The following is a 19,317-nucleotide window of genomic DNA, read 5'->3' as shown; positions in this document are numbered from 1 at the left end:
TAGGTGTTTTAGAGTGCTTGATCATGTTGGCTTCGTGTTTCGGAGGGGGTGTCGATCATTTATCATATGCGGTTTTTATCGCATGTCGTTTTTTCATAAATTGCTTGTTGTTCGCCATAAAATTTTAGTTGGAAGTCAGCGCTCGTCTTCGTTGCTCTCTGTCTCGTGTCTTACTTTGCGCTGTGATCACAAATGAGAAAAAGGAATCCACCGTCTGGCATTCAACGTCAAGAAAAGGCGAAGTCTGGCGATAAGGCATGTAAGATATACAGAAATGCGAATAACCAACTCGACCCGCATGGTGGTCAAGTGGTAGAGCGTCCAGTTCCAGTGTGGCAGGTACCGGGTTCGATTCACAGTGCCGCCGGGCACCCAACGGCTTCTCCAATGGGCACTAGCGTAGCCACCAATTTTTAGATGCGAAGCATCTTATAGCGGAGTTCAAACCGGTGGTGGTGGTGGTGGTGTGCGGCGTAACCACCCTTACTGCGCATGCGCATACCCTCTCCACACACCTCCTCTCCACTCCCCCTATCCACTCCTCCTATCCACTTTCCCTCTCCCCTTTCCCCACCCCCTATCCACTTTCCCCCACTCCCCTACCCCTCTCCACTCTTCGTCTGAAACGCGGGATAGACATGTCGAAATTCTCTCCTGCGCAACGCCGCGATGAGGCCAGCGCATACGCGTCCCCTCCCCCTCTCTCCTCCTACGCTGCCCCCCTCTCGCACGCCTGTCGACCGCGTTCCCCGCTCGCCCTGTGAGAATTAACGGCCAGGCTAGAGGGAAGACAAGACGCGCGTAGCGTTCCTCTTCGGGTTCCACGACGCGAGGTCAGTAGCATGCCCAACGAACGCCAACGGAACGCGATCGTGCAAGTGCTCCGGCTTCGCATCGCCTCATGGTCCCCTTTAGAGGGAAATGGTGTAATTTTTTTGTGTGCGTGTTATATACACATGCGAAACTGAACATTTCGGAGGGTTTGGACCCAGGAGAGAATAACGCGCTCGTTTTTTGTACTTTCAGAGGCTGGTGAGGGCCCTTTAAGCGCTGTTTTATATTTATCATGGTCATGTCGACCATTCCGGACGTAAGTGAAGAAAAATAAAGCCTTGTAATGTCACTCGTGTTGTAGATGACGGGGATCGAACGCGAAACAAAAGACTCCAGGCATTCAAGACGCACCTAATTGCAGTACACTTTAGCCGGGTCAAAGTCATCGCGGTCGTCGCTGAACCATCGCTTTAGGCAGATGACCGCCCTGCAGCATATTACGTCATCGGTCTGGAGGCGATGGCGCCCCTTTAACGTTCCGCGCGCCAAGGATTTCACGCCTTTCATGCTGGCATCGTTTACGATCGCGGCAGTCTCTCCTGTGACAACGCCCTTTCACGGTGCCGTGCCATGAATGCACGTGGGTTTTTAGATCCTCGAAGGCCGTTGCGGCGCAGCTTGCGCGACTGTGTTTCCAACATAAACCGGGCCCTGAATTTTTTTCCCGAGGGCCGCTTCGTCGTTTATCGCTGTAAAGACACCACCTAACGCTGGAGGAAAAAGGCACGCGTAATCGCGAAAATATAATCGCCGTCTTTCTAAAGTATTTGTTCTCAAACTAAGCTATGTTTATTGGTCAAACTTCGAGAAATTAGCACATAGAAAAAAAAAAGAAAAGCAAAGCCGACTAACGAAAACGGAGGAAACCTTATTTTGTCCTGTTTTCGGGAGATCGTAACACGCGCTATCCCTGAAAGGAAGAACGGACAGGCGTTACGGCTTCCGCTGAACGCCCTGTGCAAGCAAAGCGCAGGTGTTGGCGTCTTTTAGCGATGCATCGTTGTTTTTGTTATTTTTGTAGTTAATTTTTCTTTGCTTGAAATTCGGGGCACGGGTTTTAGAGCGCTGGCCCGTTTTTGTACCGTCGCCGATGCTTCTCTCGCATCTTCTCGCTTACGCCCGGCCGCATTATTCAGCTGAGAATCTTCGGCGCATGCAAATCGATGCCGTCGACTCATCTTACAAATAGCTCGGTGTATGTATACACACAGAGCGCGGTAAGCTTTCCGGCTCATATATAGTCTTCGCGATGCCGACAAATGTTGCTCCTTTCTTTCTTGCGTCCCTAAATTTGGGCTTTTTTCTTTAAGCAACGCGTTCTCGTTTTTAAAGCGCTTCCCTTTTAGTGGTCCCTGGCCCTCTCCTGGTTTGCAACGTGTGGTTACTGCTGCCGATTGAAGCTGTCAAATGCGAGATACTTCCTGGACCACACTACCTGTGTGATGCTCACTTCCTGCTTCTACTTCTGATCTCGCCATTTACTTCCGGTATTTCGATTATTTTCCTATTAACTTTCGTTATAGCCTAGGTAAGAAAGGTTACGAAGTTCGCTCTGAAATGACGGTGGATGTCGTGGACATCGTACCCCGTTGCAGAAAGCGAGTTGAAGAGATTGGCAATTAACGAAGAGAGTTCGGCTTTTTGATGCTGACACATTTGATGCATTGGCGTAGTCAGGGGAGGTGGTGAAGGGCTGGGGAGTTCTACCCCCCCCCCCCCCGATAGAAATAAAAGAAGAAAAAAAGTTCTGCGGTAAGGTAGGAAGGTGAGGAAGTTGAAATCGATGCATACTTGGAAAACCAGCGCGAAAAAAAAAAAAATTGGAGGACCCTTAAGCTTCGCCTTTGAGAGTTGAACGCGATAGCGAAATCCGGCCCCTAGTGCGCACTTCAACCACTAAGTGCATACTTATTAATCTGTATTGTACACACACACGCACACAGATACACATGTGCGCGCGCGCGCAAATGGTAGAGGCTTTCGATCTAAAACAAGAATCGCATGGCCTCCAAGATGTACGACATAATGCAGCGCTAAAAACACACACCACAAAGTAAGGAACACAAACCGACGGGACAGGCGCTACTCACAACTTTAATGAAACTACAAGATAGTGGCACATATATACACATCCCAATGCGCAAACGCAACATCACAACCATAGGGGGCGTATCATATCAAAGATTTCAAAAAATTGTGTTCCGCATTGTACAGGAAGACTGACGTCTGACTGACGCAATCATCATTCTTCTCTTTGATGTAGAAAGCCTCGAGAAGTTCACGCGCCGTTTTATCATGGCTTCTGCCCAGAATCCTCACATCATTAAATCTCTGCACACAAGAGCAGGTCTTACAATGCGCCGAAAGGTGCGCAGTGAAATCCTTCTTTAGATTGTTTGCGTGTTCCCTCATGCGGTCATTAACACATCTGCCCGTTTGTCCCACATAGGACTTCCCACAAGTTAGTGGTATTTCATACACCACCCCCGTCGCACACCGAGTGTATGGGGTGGCATGCTTGACTTGGCAGCCCGTCTTTGAGGCGCCCATGATGCGGGGGCACAGTTGGGCCAAGTCAAGCATGCCACCCCATACACTCGGTGTGCGACGGGGGTGGTGTATGAAATACCACTAACTTGTGGGAAGTCCTATGTGGGACAAACGGGCAGATGTGTTAATGACCGCATGAGGGAACACGCAAACATTCTAAAGAAGGATTTCACTGCGCATCTTTCGGCGCATTGTAAGACCTGCTCATGTGTGCCAAGATTTCATGATGTGAGGATTCTGGGCAGAAGCCATGATAAAACGGCGCGTGAACTTCTCGAGGCTTTCTACATCAAAGAGAAGAATGATGATTGCGTCAGTCAGACGTCAGTCTTCCTGTATAATGCGGAACACAATTTTTTGAAATCTTTGATATGATACGCCTCCTATGGTTGTGATGTTGCGTTTGCGCATTGGGATGTCATGTGTATATATGTGCCACTATCTTGTAGTTTCATTAAAGTTGTGAGTAGCGCCTGTCCCGTCGGTTTGTGTTCCTTACTTTGTGGTGTGTGTTTTTAGCGCTGCATTATGTCATTCAGCAAGCACCAACTCGCCCAACAACACGTTCTTCTGCTCCAAGATGTACGCCGCGCGCTTGCCATCTCGGAGGCCATAAAGAGTCCAGACATATTCCTCACAATGCCCCACAGATGGCAGCACATTATCTAGCGTTTGCCTGTTTGCTTGATCAACGCCTCCCCTAGAAAGCCAGCGTTGGCTTGATATGTTTTCCGCTAGATGGACATAGTTGTCCATTTTTAGAGCTGTTTGAAAGTTCGTGTGTGTTTTTAGCGGCGATGGCTGCACTATGCCGGCCTTTTTCGACGTAGTTTGATGGTCTCGCCAATGCGCCTACAAATCGCCGAGTGGACTTGTTTTTGTCGTGACACCTGCCGAACAAAATGCGTTGAGGAGGCTCCTTCACTACATGACATTTATGTAGCGTTTTTGTCTGAAGCAGCTGCAAGTAACATCGTGGCTTTGTGGTAGGACACCTGCTTGCCACGCGAACGGCCCGGGTTCGATCCTCAATGGGACCGAAGATTTTATTCTTACTTTTATTTGCTTCTTCTCGATTTTTCGCTCACGGACGATTTTTCGCTCACAATCAACGGTGCCGACACCGACACCGGAATTTCTGCGACACGAACTCTCTAACGCTATCGCGTTAAAAAAGAACGGAGGCACACAAGAAAAGAAGGCCACAGCGCTCGTCCTGTGTCCTTTTCCTGTGTGTCATTCTTGTTTTAGGGCTGGTTTTCCAAAAATTTCTGCCTACGCCGCTCATTTGGTAGTACATATTTACTAGTCTGAAGAGGTGCGGTCTATAGTTACTGCATCTTGTTTCCTTTAATGTTGTGGTGTTGGTATACAGCACTAGGTATACAGTACACATCTTGCACGTTGCTTATTCCGGTTTTCTCGTGCACTTCCATCTCCCGCAACTGTTCTTTCTCGCCCCCTCCCTCCCCGAATTCTCCCCCCTCCCCCCTAACAAAAAAAAAGAATGAGGGAAATAAAGGGGGTGGATCGAAGGGAGCGCTAAAACTCACCCAACTGTCAGATACAACAGCTTCGAGCTCTCTTGCGGGATGGTCAGCCGCAGGCTGCGACGTCGCCCCGTTCAGCGATTTGCTACCCTTCGTTTTTTTACTGCCTTCCGAGCAACGCAGTGCTTTCTTTATCTCCATGCTCCTTTCTCTTCCCTATAGTTCTCCCCTTTGTTTTCCATCCTTCAGGGTCCCTTTTGCCCCGCATGAAACAAAGAACAGCGAGTGAGATATTGGTCAAAAACAATAAGAATACTAAGCCTATGAAACAAAAAAAGAATATAGAAATAGGCTTCTTAGAAGTGCGAACGCGGCAGCCATAACTCACTCTCCGAGACCAGCAGGGGATACACGCATTGCCCGAATGCCCGTCGCTCCTCTAGGGAAGGCTGTCCTCTCCGGACTCTTCCTTTTCGTGTGCCCTTTCTCAGCTTCTGTGGATTTCGGCGGTGGTGCCACGACACTTGCATCTTTTGTTCTTCGCCGTATTACTGCCTCCTTCGTTGCGCGTGAGGGCGCCTGCTATTCCTTCCTCATTACGCGGCGCGTGCTCGTTCTCGCAAGAGCAGCAAGATTCCGCAGTACTTCCTAACTCGTTTTTTTTCCCCTTCTTTTTCATTCTGAGAATGCTGCGGAGTAATTGCGTCCGGTGCTGTTGATTATGTTGCTCGAAGACAGTCTAGACTGCAACCATGCACAAGAGGCAATCTCTGAGGCTGCCTGTGCAGAGTAAGCATTTCTCAGAATTGTAGTATTAGACCTTGTAAGGGCTGGGGCGAAAGGATTGCGCGACGGATGCTGAGTCATTAACGGGTAGGCTTGATTAAGGCTGTGGAACATAAGGCGGGCAAATGAAATCTGTGGCTCGCTGGGCCGTAAAGCGCTTTATATGGCTAGGCGTATTCGCAGTGCTTACACGAGGCCGGCGTCCTTGTTCTAACGACTTGGAAACGAAGTTTATCTCTCGCTGCGGTTTCGTTGTCGCTTAAATATTGGAAACACGATCGCATTTCTCGGCACCACATCTGAGCGCGTGAATGACCCCATCAGGAACTTGTTAATAGCTTAAAGTTTGCTGTTAACTTCTTCACTGGGTAAGACAAGCGTGGAAACATAGAAAGGCTAGGGACAGACTAGCTCTATCTATATCTTCTGCATGTGTACGTAACAAGATTTTCAAATTTAAATCTAAGGTTTTACGTGAAAACACAACGATGTAGTCATGGAACTCCATGGTATTCCCGGAAAAACTTTGACCGCTGGCGTTCTAGAACAAGCACCTAAATTACACGCGACTTCTTGCAATTCGCCCCCACCTAATTTTGGCCGCCATGGGCGGGAATCAAAACCGAGCGATATTGCTTTCGTGCGGAATTCATACCTTAATTGTTACAAAGTGACTGCGATATTATTACAACAGTTGACACCTGTAGACAGCGATAGCTCCAGAATTAGTCAATCAAAAATGCGGCGCCTGGTTGAGCTTTTTAAAACGCAAGGCTTTGCGTAATGGGCGCAATGACTTGAGCTCAAATTTGGGGTGCTTTTCTTTCTTTTTTTTTTACTTCCTCTTGCACGGCATCTTATTTGACTGCATTTAGACAAGAGTATGATGCACAATAGTATGATGCACGTATTTAAGTTTTCAGTGGCCAAAGCTCATGCTTGCGCACGGACGCCCACAACGCCGTGCGTAGCGGCGCAATATGGAAGCTCTGGTTAGCGCCTTCGTGCCCTTCTACAATATCGGCGTGCATACCAGCAACACTGGCAACGGAACAAGCAACCCTTGTGGCACTTGTTTCAGGCGCTGTCGGTGGTTGATAACGAGTTCTTCCACTCAGGCATTCTCTCTAATGCGGCGATGGAAGGAGGACTTAATGGTCACGAAACAAACCAGTCAGGGAGAAATTATACAAAGACACCTCTCGTGCGAGTCGCGATGAACTAAAAGAAAAAGTAAAATGCTTGCGTTGCTCTCGCCAGAGTCGTCGCCACCAACAGCGCAGCCGCCATCACGGCGGAGTGGACAGCAGGGAACACGGTGGTAACAGGGAGGCAGGCCTGTAGCCGGGAATTTTTTTCGGGGGGGGGGGGGGGGTACTTGCTGAAAACCATGACTATTTGAGAAAAACGCCTATTTTCATGATTTATTCCGGGTAAAAACACCTACTTCACAAAAATTCCGGGGGGGGAGGGGGGGCCTAGGGCCCCCGCCCCCTGGCTACGGGCCTGCAGGGAGGCCATGGCCGGACTTGTGTATGTGCACGGATGACCAGAATTGAACGGGGGGGGGGGGGTATGTGCATGTAGCGCCATCTCTCGCCCGTGACAGCGGGGCCTGCGGTTACTCAATGGGAAATAGGCAAAAAAAATCATATTTGACGAAAACAGGTAGTTGCCAAAGAGGACTCCCGGTTCTGTAGGGCAGAGACCCACTGGAGCATTCTGGTAAAATTGCAGTGTCGCACTAGAAATCGCGTGGGTTCCCAGGGTGTTTAGCATTTTACACTGCGGTGTCATGTGTTTCTTATGGGCAGGGACAAAATGGGGCGGAACATCGGCGTCACTACTCCACGTCCATTGCGCTCTTATCCGACAGAAGATTGCCTACTCCGCGCCAGTTCTCCATAACATATCCCAGACGTCTCTACAGCGACTTCAACTGCTACAAGCACGAAGCCTGCGCGTATGTCTGGGGGTTCCACAGGCAACATCAAGTTCCTTGACATTAGCAGAGGCACGAGAACCCAACTTTAATGTGATTCGAAATGTGGAGACCTGTCTGCACCTCTTTCGCCTAGTCACACAACACCCTTCACATCCACTCATATCACAAATTTAGAACCGTCCCGGCACGCAAATACATCGTGTGTACCAACTGTACATTTCACGGCTTCCTGCGTCGACACATTGGCCACCGGACTTGAACTATCCGCCCTGGTTGCTAGAGCTACCAACTATTGAAACGTAAATAGAAAGACTTCGTAGTAAACATGACGCACCAGCCATTGCCGCTCTACAGTTGGCCTCACATCACCTGTTTGACAGCTACCAAGGCTACACTCACGTGTACACTGATGGATCCGTCAACAAAGAGACTGCGACATCAGCATTCATCATTCCGGAGTTACATGAGGAATATGCATGTCGGCTGGGTCATCTTTCCTCTTCAACAACATCGGAGCCTGTAGCTATTTTGCTAGCCATCGGCTTTATTAAACTGTCAACGACGCCCAAAAGGTGGGTCGTAATCACGGATTCCCTGGCGGCTCTTGCGTGTGTGGAAAATGCCACTTCAGAAAAAAATAGATATACGTATAGTATAAGCGATCTTGACAAGCGTAGAAGCTACGAAGTCAGGTCATCACGTGGCATTTCAGTGGGTTCCCAGTCACTGCGGAATCAAGGGAAATGAAATGGCAGATGAGTTGGCGAAAGGAGCTCATCATTACGCACAAACCCGCCTCATTCCTGTATCCCAATGTGACATAAACCGAGTTTTACGAAGAACAAAACGTGAATTATGTTTATCCACCTGGTTCCCAGACAGCACAACGGAATCGATCTTGTACGCTGTTGACCCTAACCTTGAGTGCCAATTAGACCCTCAACTCCCAAGACGTATCGACACACTCATTCATCGCCTAAGACTCGGAACCGCTTACACAAAACACTTCTTATTTCGGATTCATCGTGCATCATCGTCAACATGTTCGTGCGGCCACGACGACGAGGATGTGCACCATCTGTTGCTCGACTGTCCCAAGCACGACACACAAAGACAGCGACTCGAAGAGGAACTTCACACGCTGGACTCTGAGCGAACGTTTTCCTTAGCGAAAATACTAGGCCCATGGCCGACTAGGATAAACCATAAAGCAATGAAAGTGCTCCAGCGTTTTTTTGAAGACACTAATATTTGCGATGGCTACTGAGTTCTTGAACTCGTAGGACTGTATATATGTATATATATATATTTTTATTTATTTTGTTATCCTAACAACTACGTGGAAAGGGGTAGCCGTCACCAAGCAATGGTGACAACAACTCCTTCATTTATTTTCTATTTCAATAAAAAACAGTGCGACACTGCAATTTTACTGGAATTTTCCAGTAGGTCTCTGCTGTATAGAACAGATAATAATAATAATATCTGGGGTTTAACGTCCCAAAACCACGATATGATTATGAGAGACGCCGTAGTGGAGGGCTCCGGAAATTTTGACCACCTGGGGTTCTTTAACGTGCACCTAAATCTAGGTAGCACGGGCCTCAAACATTTTCGCCTCCATCGAAAATGCAGCCGCCGCGGCCGGGATTCGATCCCGCGAGCTGTATAGAACAGGGAGTCCTTTTGGTAACAAGCGTTTTCCGTCACACATGATGTGTTTTGGCATTTTTCCCATTCAGTTATCGTAGGATGCCATTGATGCCGTCGAGAGATGGCGCCGCATATAGATGTCCCCAAACCCTGGGAATGTGAGGGCGCGTGCTCACCAATGGCCTCTAGATGGTGGCGATGTAGGCTGAGCTTCTGTAACTGTACAGCCGCGTCCTTCCGCACCCACAGCGGGCAAAAGTGCATGTATAATCCCGAAATCGCGTGGAGTGCGCCCTTCTGTATATTACCTCCAATGGGGTGAGGTCTTCTATGGAGACGCAGCGGCGTATACGGGCGTCGCGGGCGTCGGCTTCGACCGTCACGGCGCCCGAAAACGACTCCGGTGGTTTCAGCGTTCACAAAACAGGAAGCGGCGCGGCACCGGAAACGTGGGGTTATAAATCTGCGCGACCGTCCTTTTGTTTTCTCAGCTTTCGCTGACAGCCTGCATGCTAGATCGCGCATCCGTGCGAAAGGTGGCCCTTCCGCGCATCTGGCATGCCGCTGCCGCGTGCGCCCTTCGCAATCCCACGCGTGCTATATCTATAGCCAAGAGACGTCGACCAGGAATACTATATGGCGACCGGCGATGATGTATGCGAGGTCCTGTATCATCCGATATGGCTGCCCTGCAACCGATTCATTCGAGAATGCTGACCAACACCCTTTTCCTTCTCCTCCTTTCGGCTTCTGCTGGATGGTGCGAGAGTCGCTTTGTGCAAGCGTTATATCCAAGGACTGATCGATGGGTGGGAAAGCGAGCCCGCCGCGAGACATAAATCCTGTCCCGTGGCCTGCGGCGTCGTCAGGGACGAAGAGGCCTCGTTGAAGGGATGGCGGCGGCCGTTCTTCGAAGCGCGGAGCCGATGGCGCCTCCGAGTATTGCGCTACTTCTGTCTGCCAGAAGATGGGGCCAAGGAAAGGCTTACATTATGGCTTAGAGAATTACAGCGGATATTATTGTTATTATTATTGTCGGTACGAGCAACGAGTGACACTTGGCTCTCTTTAAGTACTTCTGGTCGAGCACGTTCGGTTTTCCGAATATTGAGAAAAAGTCTTCTGAAATATAAAACTGGTGCGAAATCGATGGTTCAAGTTAGAAGTTACATTGAATGGATATGATATTGGAGCATAAGTTAAGTAAGGGTTGATTAACTGTCAGGAAAATTAAGGAAAATTAATTGAAGGAGTTTGTTGAAACAGCTGACGCTTTTCTTGTGAGAAGCTGCGCTTTCCAGGTTGCAATGTGCAAGGACTGCTCGAAAAGACACAGTAAATGTATGTGCGTGTGTTTGTCTCTTCGTATGTGTATTTGTGTCTACGTTTCTTTGGCAACCCGGAGAGGACTGCTGAAGCCAGAGAGCCATGACGAGCACTGGAGGGCAGTCGTGTGCCAAAGGGACCATGGGGCTTGGTGATGTGAAAAGAACAAAACACACACACGCACACACACACACAAACACACACACACTTTGCATATACACTTAGTTTAAGTATGACGTCGAATGTAGCCAACACATTAAATGGACACTAAAGAGCAAAACGATTTTACTCATATTAGTAAAGTACTCTTTCACGATACCAAAAACACCACGCTTGCTGCGAGAAGACGCTTAGTAAGCGAGAAAACACGCAAAAACAAAATGTAGGTGGCGACGCCACCTTGAAGTTCCCGCAACATTCGCCGTGACGTCACATGTTTTGATGGCGCCTGCTAGGGACTACGTAGTTCCTAATCGGTAAAAATGAAGTGCATTGTCCTCTGAGGGGGCCATAGACTTAACATACCAAGTTTGGGGTAATTTTGTAGAGCCAATGGTGCCAAAATACGATAAATAAGCTTTGAAATTCGTGACGTCACTCGGGCAGATTTCGGCGCGAAATTTAAAAATGAAACTTTGAACTTGATTTTCTCCTGTATTAATAAACCTATGATGGCCAAATTAACGACATTAGTGTTCTCAGAGCACAATTTATCGATCTAAACCGATTCATTGTTTCTCTTTAGTGTCCCTTTAACACAGTTAGTACGTAGACGCCTCGTGCAGCACAGTCTAGGAATTTCACACCAACCACAAAGCATGGCACGACGGAGTGTTGCCGGCGCTGACGACTCGGAAATTAATATTTAGGACATTCGGACCAACTTGCAGAGCAAACGTCCGCGCGCCTCCGTCAATCAAGTCGTCGCACTTGTCAGACCTTTTCTTTCCATGCTTCCTTTCCATCCTTCTTTGTCCTTCGTTTCGGTCCGCGCTGTTCCTTGACAATATGTACAAACACCAACTTGCCCAAATGTGCGTCCTTCTTCTATGCTTAGAATAACAGAGAGCTGAGCTAGTTGGTTAGTATTCATTCTAAAAAGACGGGGCGTGCAAACACGGACACAAGAAAGAAGTCAGGACACCACAAACGCCGACTAGCAACTGAGGAGACGCACAACGGCATCTCTTCAGTGGGAAACGTCGATTAACTTGCATAAAGATGAAATCAAATGCCTTAACAGTTATCTTCCTCGTAGAACCCCACGCGTGCCGGATTGATAGGTTCGCCTATTGCACGGGTATGCGGAGATAATTTTTCGTGCCTTCTTTCTTTTCCGCCGTTGTGCGTCTCTTAAGTTGTTAGTCGGCGTTTGTGGTGTCCTGACTTCTTTCTTGTGTCCGTGTTTGCACGCCCCGTCTTTTTAGAATGAATATTTCTTCTTTGTTTTGGTTGACTTAGGTGACTGGTCGCTTTATCTGTGGTGCACCTAGTTACTGTGGTGCGGCATACGTGCATGCGGCGTACTTACATTCACCGGGGCAGTGTGTTCTTGATTATCTACACCTCGCGCTTAGGAGTCGCCTGAACTGGGCCCGCTGGGATGGGGAGGGGTTGTCGCTGCGAACCCGCAATCAGAGTGCTCCACAGGATTATGGACGTAGCCAGAATTTTTTTTCCTGGGTAAGGGGGGAGGGGGTCCGACCACCCTTTATGCATGTCGGTGCCCTTTGTATGTGTGGGTGTATATATACGCACGCAAAATTGAAACATCCGGCTACGCCAATGCACACGATGAAGGCGCTGTAGCCACGCGGCCGTCGAACGCGACGGGCGCCGCCATGGTCGAATTGAGAAGGTGCGTTGGCCGGCAAGGGCGCGGCGTTCGAGTGTACATGGTGGAACAATATTGCGGGCGGGCGCACTAACTGCGGGCTCGTACTGTAGTGTTTGCGTGTACGCGTATGTGGATGTTTTTCCTTCCTTTTTTTTGCCAGTTCTATGGCGAGGCATATCATGATACAGTCGCCTGCCCGAGGCAGAGGGCTCGGCCGCATTTCCTAGTCGTCATCAACGATGTATCGTGCCTTGCGCGGGGTTGAGCCGTGTCGAACGAAGCTCACGCATACGCGGAGCTGGTCTAAATGGATTCCCTCGGCCTGCATGTCCGGTCGCACGTTATGTCTGAGACTTATGGTCTGCCTGTGATTTATAGATATTTTTGTTGTGAGACGAGAATTATGAACCATAATACAATACCCACAGAAATATTTGCAAAATCTTTACACTGCTCTGGATACAACTTCTGTAAAGATGATAGAAGACGAATGAAGAAATGAGATCTTTCTGGTCGCAAGATTTTCACTGAGGCACCAATAATTTCGAGAAATGTTGTACCTGTTAATATGCGAGTTATTTCTTGTTCACAGTTGTATACCGTTGTTTCCGGTCTGTAACAGCGGTGGCATTACTTCAATAATTCCTGGTAAGCTAGGCTCATATTCACAAAAACTGCTTAAGGACAGGGATCACAGTCGCGGAACGCCATTCTTCCGGGAGGACAGCACTGGAGAAAGCCCTGTTGAATGCAGCCAACAAGAGTGGGCGCTGGGAGGCATCCAGGTTTCTCAACAGCTGATGAGTGATTTTGTCCTTAAGCAAACATTTTTCGTTAGAGGATATATAATCCAATTGCGAAGCGGGACATATTAGTGAAGCCGGCTGACCAGTGGGAATACGCACTTACGAGCCCGAAGTTGTGTGAATTCGGCCCCTAATATCTTCCCCTAAATTGATGACCCGTACATGTCATTTTGATTATTTTTTGTGATATATATTGCTTCCTTCGCACTTTTTTTTTCATCTAGTAACGTTTTGATTTATGTCTTTTTGATTCTATGTGTCCGTAATACCCGGCTTTTTTCTGCGCACAGTGCTTATCACTCGACATTCGCTACTATAGGTTTACTAGCCAGCCTCAAGAAAATAGCCGGAGCCAATAAAGTGGCTAAGGTCTGCTTTAGTTACACATACGTGAACAAAAATGTTATATGTATAGGCTGTTGTACTTTCTTTGCTGGAAGTTAAGCCTGCGTTCTGTAACCTCCCGACCCTCTGCTTATTATTGTCCGTGCGACTCCTGTGGGGTTTGCAATAAAGATTGACACATTCATAAATATTGTCAATAAATGTTTCCCTGACACAACAAAGTGTCGCTTTGTTCTTTATTTGCGATAAAAGAGAGCCTTTTATTTTACGTGGTGCCCAGCACATCAGCTAGCGAATAAAGTTTCTTTGATTGGTGTTTCAGGATTTAATACCCCTGAAACACGATTACCGGCCATCGCGTTATTTATACGCACCTCGCAATTTGAACACCGGCAGCAGGCACGTTCCACGTCCTGTCAGTGAAGTGTCTTTAACCCTTTGCGGTCCGTTGTCGGGCAGCGCCCGACAACGCAACACGGCCGTAGCGGTCCGCTGTCGGTCCCCGCCCGACAAGGGTGTTCGTGGTTTAAATTTTGCTGTTTTCTCACCGCGAGTCGCGCGCATTTTTTGTATACATGAAGGGCCATCTCTTGAGGAATAAGTGAGCTTTGTTTGTTGAGGTTTTACTTTTTTGACACTAGGGTGCAGCACTATGATCAGCACGGGGCCTAGAGCGTACCCACTCGCGCGCGCGGTTCGCTGAGAAGCATGGCCACGTTTTCACCGCGTGCGTTTTACGGCGGTGCTTTTAGCGAAAGCGAGGATGACTTTAGTGAGGAAGAGAATTACGTGCCTCCACCAGACAGTGATGACAGTGATTCGACAGAAGTGAGTGACGAAGACGACGACGGCGGCGGTGGAAACCTGCAGTAATAACCCTGGCCTGCACACAGGGGAATGCTTTGAGCGGTATCATACGTTGCCCAAATATCACTAAAAGAGTTGCCTGCAGAATGCAGGAGCAAAAATAAATATCCTGTGCGTTTCTCTTCCACAGCTTGTGTTTTTATTCGCGGCGCCAGAAACTGGCGAAATAGTTTCGGACCGCTAGAGCCGGAAAGTGGGTAAAGGTTTTGGACCGCAAAGGGTTAACCCCCTCGAGCGTGATCGAGTGCTCCGTCCTCCGTCGTTCAATACATTCAGAGAAATTCGCCAAAAAGTATAATTTGGCAACTTGATTTAGCTTAGTCGCCAGAGAACACTTGTTTCGGCAGGCATAACTGTTGAAGTTAGAGTGCGGCACTTAAGATATAATATGTAAGTGCCTAATGATCTACTGTGGCAACATCTTGGCGAACTTTTGCGTTATGTGTGGACATTTCGTTTGGGCGAATATTTGACTTCTGTAAACTTTTGTCTTGAGTGGACACTTGTTTGTATTGATGAAATCGGACTAAGTGCGTGAGTGTTCTTCCATGTTCTTATTTGTGTAGTTTTGTGTTTGTCTACTTGTTTGCGATGGCAACTATTATGCGTGAGGAGTAGCCGTCGCCACACATTGGCGGCACAAACCTCTCCTTATGTACATTTCATTTAATTAAAACACGGGCGACAGAAAAAAGAAGGGCGGGGGATAGAGCGATGTTACGGTACATTCGCAAGTCAACATTTATTTCTCAGCCTTGCAGCATAAATACCGGATGTACAAGGATAAACAGAAAATACACAGATATAGAAAGACACTGCGAATGCCCCTATACCTACTGCGTATGCAAAACAGGTCCTGGTAGAAAGCAGGTGTTCTTCTCTCATAGCATTACAAAGGGCATGCTTGCACACGATTCAACCAGTATTTTTAGCTTAACAGCTTCCGTGATTCCTCCAATCATGCATGCTATTTGGATAAGATGTTAGTACTTTGCAATAATCTCGCGCGTCCGCAGTTTGTATAATGAATACCTAAATGTCAAACGAATACTGTTGATGTGTTATGCTCTTTTAATCTGTCATTTCGGCATCTGACCGTTTGGTATACCTACGTACACCCCCGCTATTTTCTAATAATCGCGCGAGCGTCGAACCCAGATTACGGTAGTGTCTAATATTGGCGAGAAGCAACGAAATCAGTGACACGACGATCAGCTTCACACCGGCTTTCGGAACACGTGACCTCGCAGATAGCGCTGACAGGGTGCATGAATCTCTAAGGAAACCACGTAGCAGACGGCGCTCGCGCACGAGTGCGCTCTCTGCTCTCGCTCATCATGTAGGAAATCTGGTTACTTCTCGCCAATATTAGGCTCTACCATGTCTCGGGGTGAACGCTCGCGCAATATCATTAAAATATTGCCAGTGTGTACGCAATGCCGCAGGGCAATGGAATCCGCCGTTTTCACGACGCCCCGGCGCATGCGCTCTCCCCTAGCGGAAAAGTCTCGAAACGTGTCCTCATTTCGGAGGCTTTGCTTCTGGCAATACCAGTTCTCCCGGCTCCTATCAAACCCCTACCAAAACGACAGAGGGCAGCACAGGAATATGAAAGAGGCGGATTAGGTACAACATGTGCACATTTCCAGCTTGTTGCAAAAACTTGTAGCGATGCTTTCTCGTGCTCTCAAGTTCGTTAACCGCGTCCTGCACAATCAGCCCAATGGTGCGAGTAACACAGGTCGTGATAATAATTCGTCTGGGACTTGCCGCATATTTTTCAAGGTTACGATTTCTGGGATAACGTGCGTTCTGTCCTGCGCATTCATTGTGTTTGCTTTGACTGCGTTGTTCTCAAGTAAAATCCACTCAGTGAGCCTGTCTTTCCCTTACGCAGTGCCTGGCAGCAGTCAGTTCGCCGACTGCAGCGCAAGCCGCGCGCAGCAGTGCGAGACCGTGCTGCTGGCACAGCAAGTCAACGATGCCTCCAGGGCCACCGTCCCCGAGCTACTTACACGGTGTCGGTAAGTGCATGGATCATGGAGGCCTCGCTTTCAGCGTGTGCCTTATCGCATGTGAAACAGAATTTGTATTCCTTAAAATAAAAGCAAAACTGAAAAAAGCCAGGACAAAAGAGACAAGAACACGGTAATGTTTCTCGAAGGGCAGCCATCTTTAGCGGGGTGTGCATGGCGGCGTTATTCGTGTTTTTTTTTTGTATTTATTTACTGAAGTCTCGTATTATTGGATGTATAGGGGGAAACTGAGGTGGACGCAAACGCAACTTGCTGCTTGTGTAATGCGATACGTCACCGCCCGCATCAGTAATTCAAATTACACCAATACTGCTGCGAGCTGCGGCTGGAGAAACATGACAATGGAAAGCGTTCAGGATCTAACTGCTTCCGGTTTGGTCAGTCGCACTTGCAGTTAGATTCCGGCTGAAACCAAATGATACCCAGTTGGCTTGTAACAGGGAACCAGTTGGTTCATAACTGGTACCCATTCGCCTGTAACTGAGAGCTGTTGGTTTCCAGGGGGAACCATTTCATTCCATATAATGCCGTTAAAAATTAGTTTTTATTTGTTTATGTTAAAGAAGTCGTTACAGGCAGCGTAAGAGGCATCAGGTAAAGAGGAAATCACAATAATAAATTATCATACATAATGGCTACGTAATATCGTACAGGAGGAAATGGCATAATTTATACACATTATTTCGTGAACACATTAGAATGTTACATATAACAGTAATTGTAGAGGCAACATAACTATTACAATAAGATCAAAAGAGGCAGTTCGGTGCCTTACGCATAAAAATATGAAAATAAAAAATATTAATGAGCCCATAAACAAGAACATTGCATCAGGATCACATACAAATATATTGGAGTGGTGACGTGTCAAATAGACAAAAAATTGGGTTCCCAGTCGCATATCGTTAGCTGGGGAAGAAAGCGTTGTGGCGGCAAAAATTGCATGCACTGAGTTCGAGTCTGCGCACATTCTTTCACGACGCAAAAGACGTCTGTGTTTAAGCGGTAAATCGGGAAGCGTCAAAGACAAACTGCTTCTCGTAACCGCACTCAAAAACAGTTTGCTCCGGCATTTTCCAGCTTTCTATGTCTAGGAGTATGACTAGGTACCGAGCACCAGTTGCCGTGCGCTTGAAATGGGTGTGGGCAACACCATGCAAATGACCGCCGAGTGATCATGCGAAGCGGTAAAGCGGAAGTGAAGCGGTAAAGAGCGTCCGCCTCGTATATTGTAGGTACTTGGTTCGATTCCAAGTGCTGCCGGGAACCCGCAAGTTTTTGTTTTCTAATGGGGAGAGAGGTACCCCGGCCTGGCTCTCAGTGGTGTTGTGTACCATTCCTTGCCCCTTCCCCAGTGCAGGGTAGCAAACCAGATATGTTTTCTGGTTAACCTCCCTGCCTTTCCGCATTACATTTCTCTCTCTCTCTCGAGAATATGAAGCGACAATGTGCTTCCCAAAACGGACTGCCTTTGGTCCAGGGCTTTCCGGGGGAAAATGTGGGAAGTAAACCGTTCTAGGAATGCAACATCGGGGGTCCTCAAAGGTCATTTTTGTAAAAAACCTGCATGGTTATTACCCTGCGTCTTAAACAATGACGGGACAGACTCAGGTTTGACTGAGTAAAGCTATGTTGCAGATTTGGCTCCCCCCCCCCCCTTTGTGAGCACACGCCATTGCTGGCAAGGCATTTTACCCGACATCAAGACCTGTATACTGTGTCATTTCGACTTTTGTGCAGGCTCCGTAATGGTATTTGGTGTCACCTTTAAAACTATCGATTACTGCTTTGGACGTAGACACTTCCGCCAAAAAGTCGCGGTTAATTTTGCCTGACTAATGCTGTTTCTGTTTGGTGCGTCCCGTTTCTTCTTTCTTTTTCTTCCTTTTCTTTTTGTTGTGGTATCCTGTATGTACTGTGCACTGCATTAATAGGAATGGTGGCATCTTCTTTTTTTTTTTTTAATCGTGTGTTCGTGCATGCGTGTATATTTGAGTGTGTAGTGGGCAGGATTAAGAGAGCTTCGAGCTGCGTTGAGCGAGTTAGCTGCCGATAATTGCGTGAAAAGTTGCGAGTTTGCGCCTTTAATAATGGCATCAAAAATTACCTAAATTGCGAACACATAATTCACTTGCAGCGTCCGCAAGCAGTCGCTTAATCTAGCGCTGCAAATGCATTTTCGCTAACGCACTATAACCGTCGTTCAAATTCATTTCACAACTTCTTTTCATCTCATGCTCACTTTATCCACTCCCCATGTTTGCTTTAGCTTCGCGCAAATTGTTTACTGCAGAAACTTCCGTAATGTACTTAACGTTTAATGCCGTAAACAAGCTCAGAGTTCAAGATGAAGTAACGAAACAAGATTAGTTTCTTCTTCTTTTTTTATGGAACGGTGATTGCTTGTAAATTATTACTCTTAACCTGGCGCGTAAGAACTACTGTTGGCACTAGAAGTTTGTTGACGTAGTACTGCTACTTCATTTTCTTCTTGCTGTCAAATGGAGCCACATTAAAACGAGAGTGCTTCGTTGTTGTAATGATAATGCGGTTACATTACCGAGAGTCTGTCTAATACGATAAAGGATCCACATATTTGGGCAACTGTTAAAGAACTATAAGTTAATGCAATAAAGTTGCCAGCATTTTCTTTCCTTAGCAGCGGAAGGCGTAGTACACAGTACTTCTTTTGTGGTGTGTTTTGATAATGTTAATCAAGAATGATAATGGTACAAGGCGCAAATTAACCATATATAAGAGTTTAGGGCGTAAATATAACACAGTAAGACATTTGGCTTAATTCTGTTGCATTCCTTCGTAAGCTCGTGGATACTGTTTTAGG

The 19,317-nt window shown here is 47.5% G+C and overlaps 1 protein-coding gene across 1 annotated transcript in view; it reads left to right on the top strand.

Moving 5' to 3' along the window:
• The first annotated feature begins 5,626 nt into the window (after positions 1-5,626).
• LOC119406806 (uncharacterized) overlaps positions 5,627-19,317 on the top strand; it is a 33,996-nt gene continuing 20,305 nt past the window's right edge. Inside the window, exons 1-2 of the mRNA XM_049420217.1 lie at positions 5,627-5,663; positions 16,337-16,463. Of these exons, the coding sequence (XP_049276174.1) occupies positions 5,627-5,663; positions 16,337-16,463 (164 nt within the window). The remainder of the gene's footprint in view (positions 5,664-16,336; positions 16,464-19,317) is intronic.

Source organism: Rhipicephalus sanguineus, chromosome 10 (assembly GCF_013339695.2).
Source record: "Rhipicephalus sanguineus isolate Rsan-2018 chromosome 10, BIME_Rsan_1.4, whole genome shotgun sequence".
Classification (NCBI taxonomy): domain Eukaryota; kingdom Metazoa; phylum Arthropoda; class Arachnida; order Ixodida; family Ixodidae; genus Rhipicephalus; species Rhipicephalus sanguineus.
Note: the sequence above shows the minus strand (reverse complement) of the source record. Positions and strands in the feature narration are given on the sequence as shown.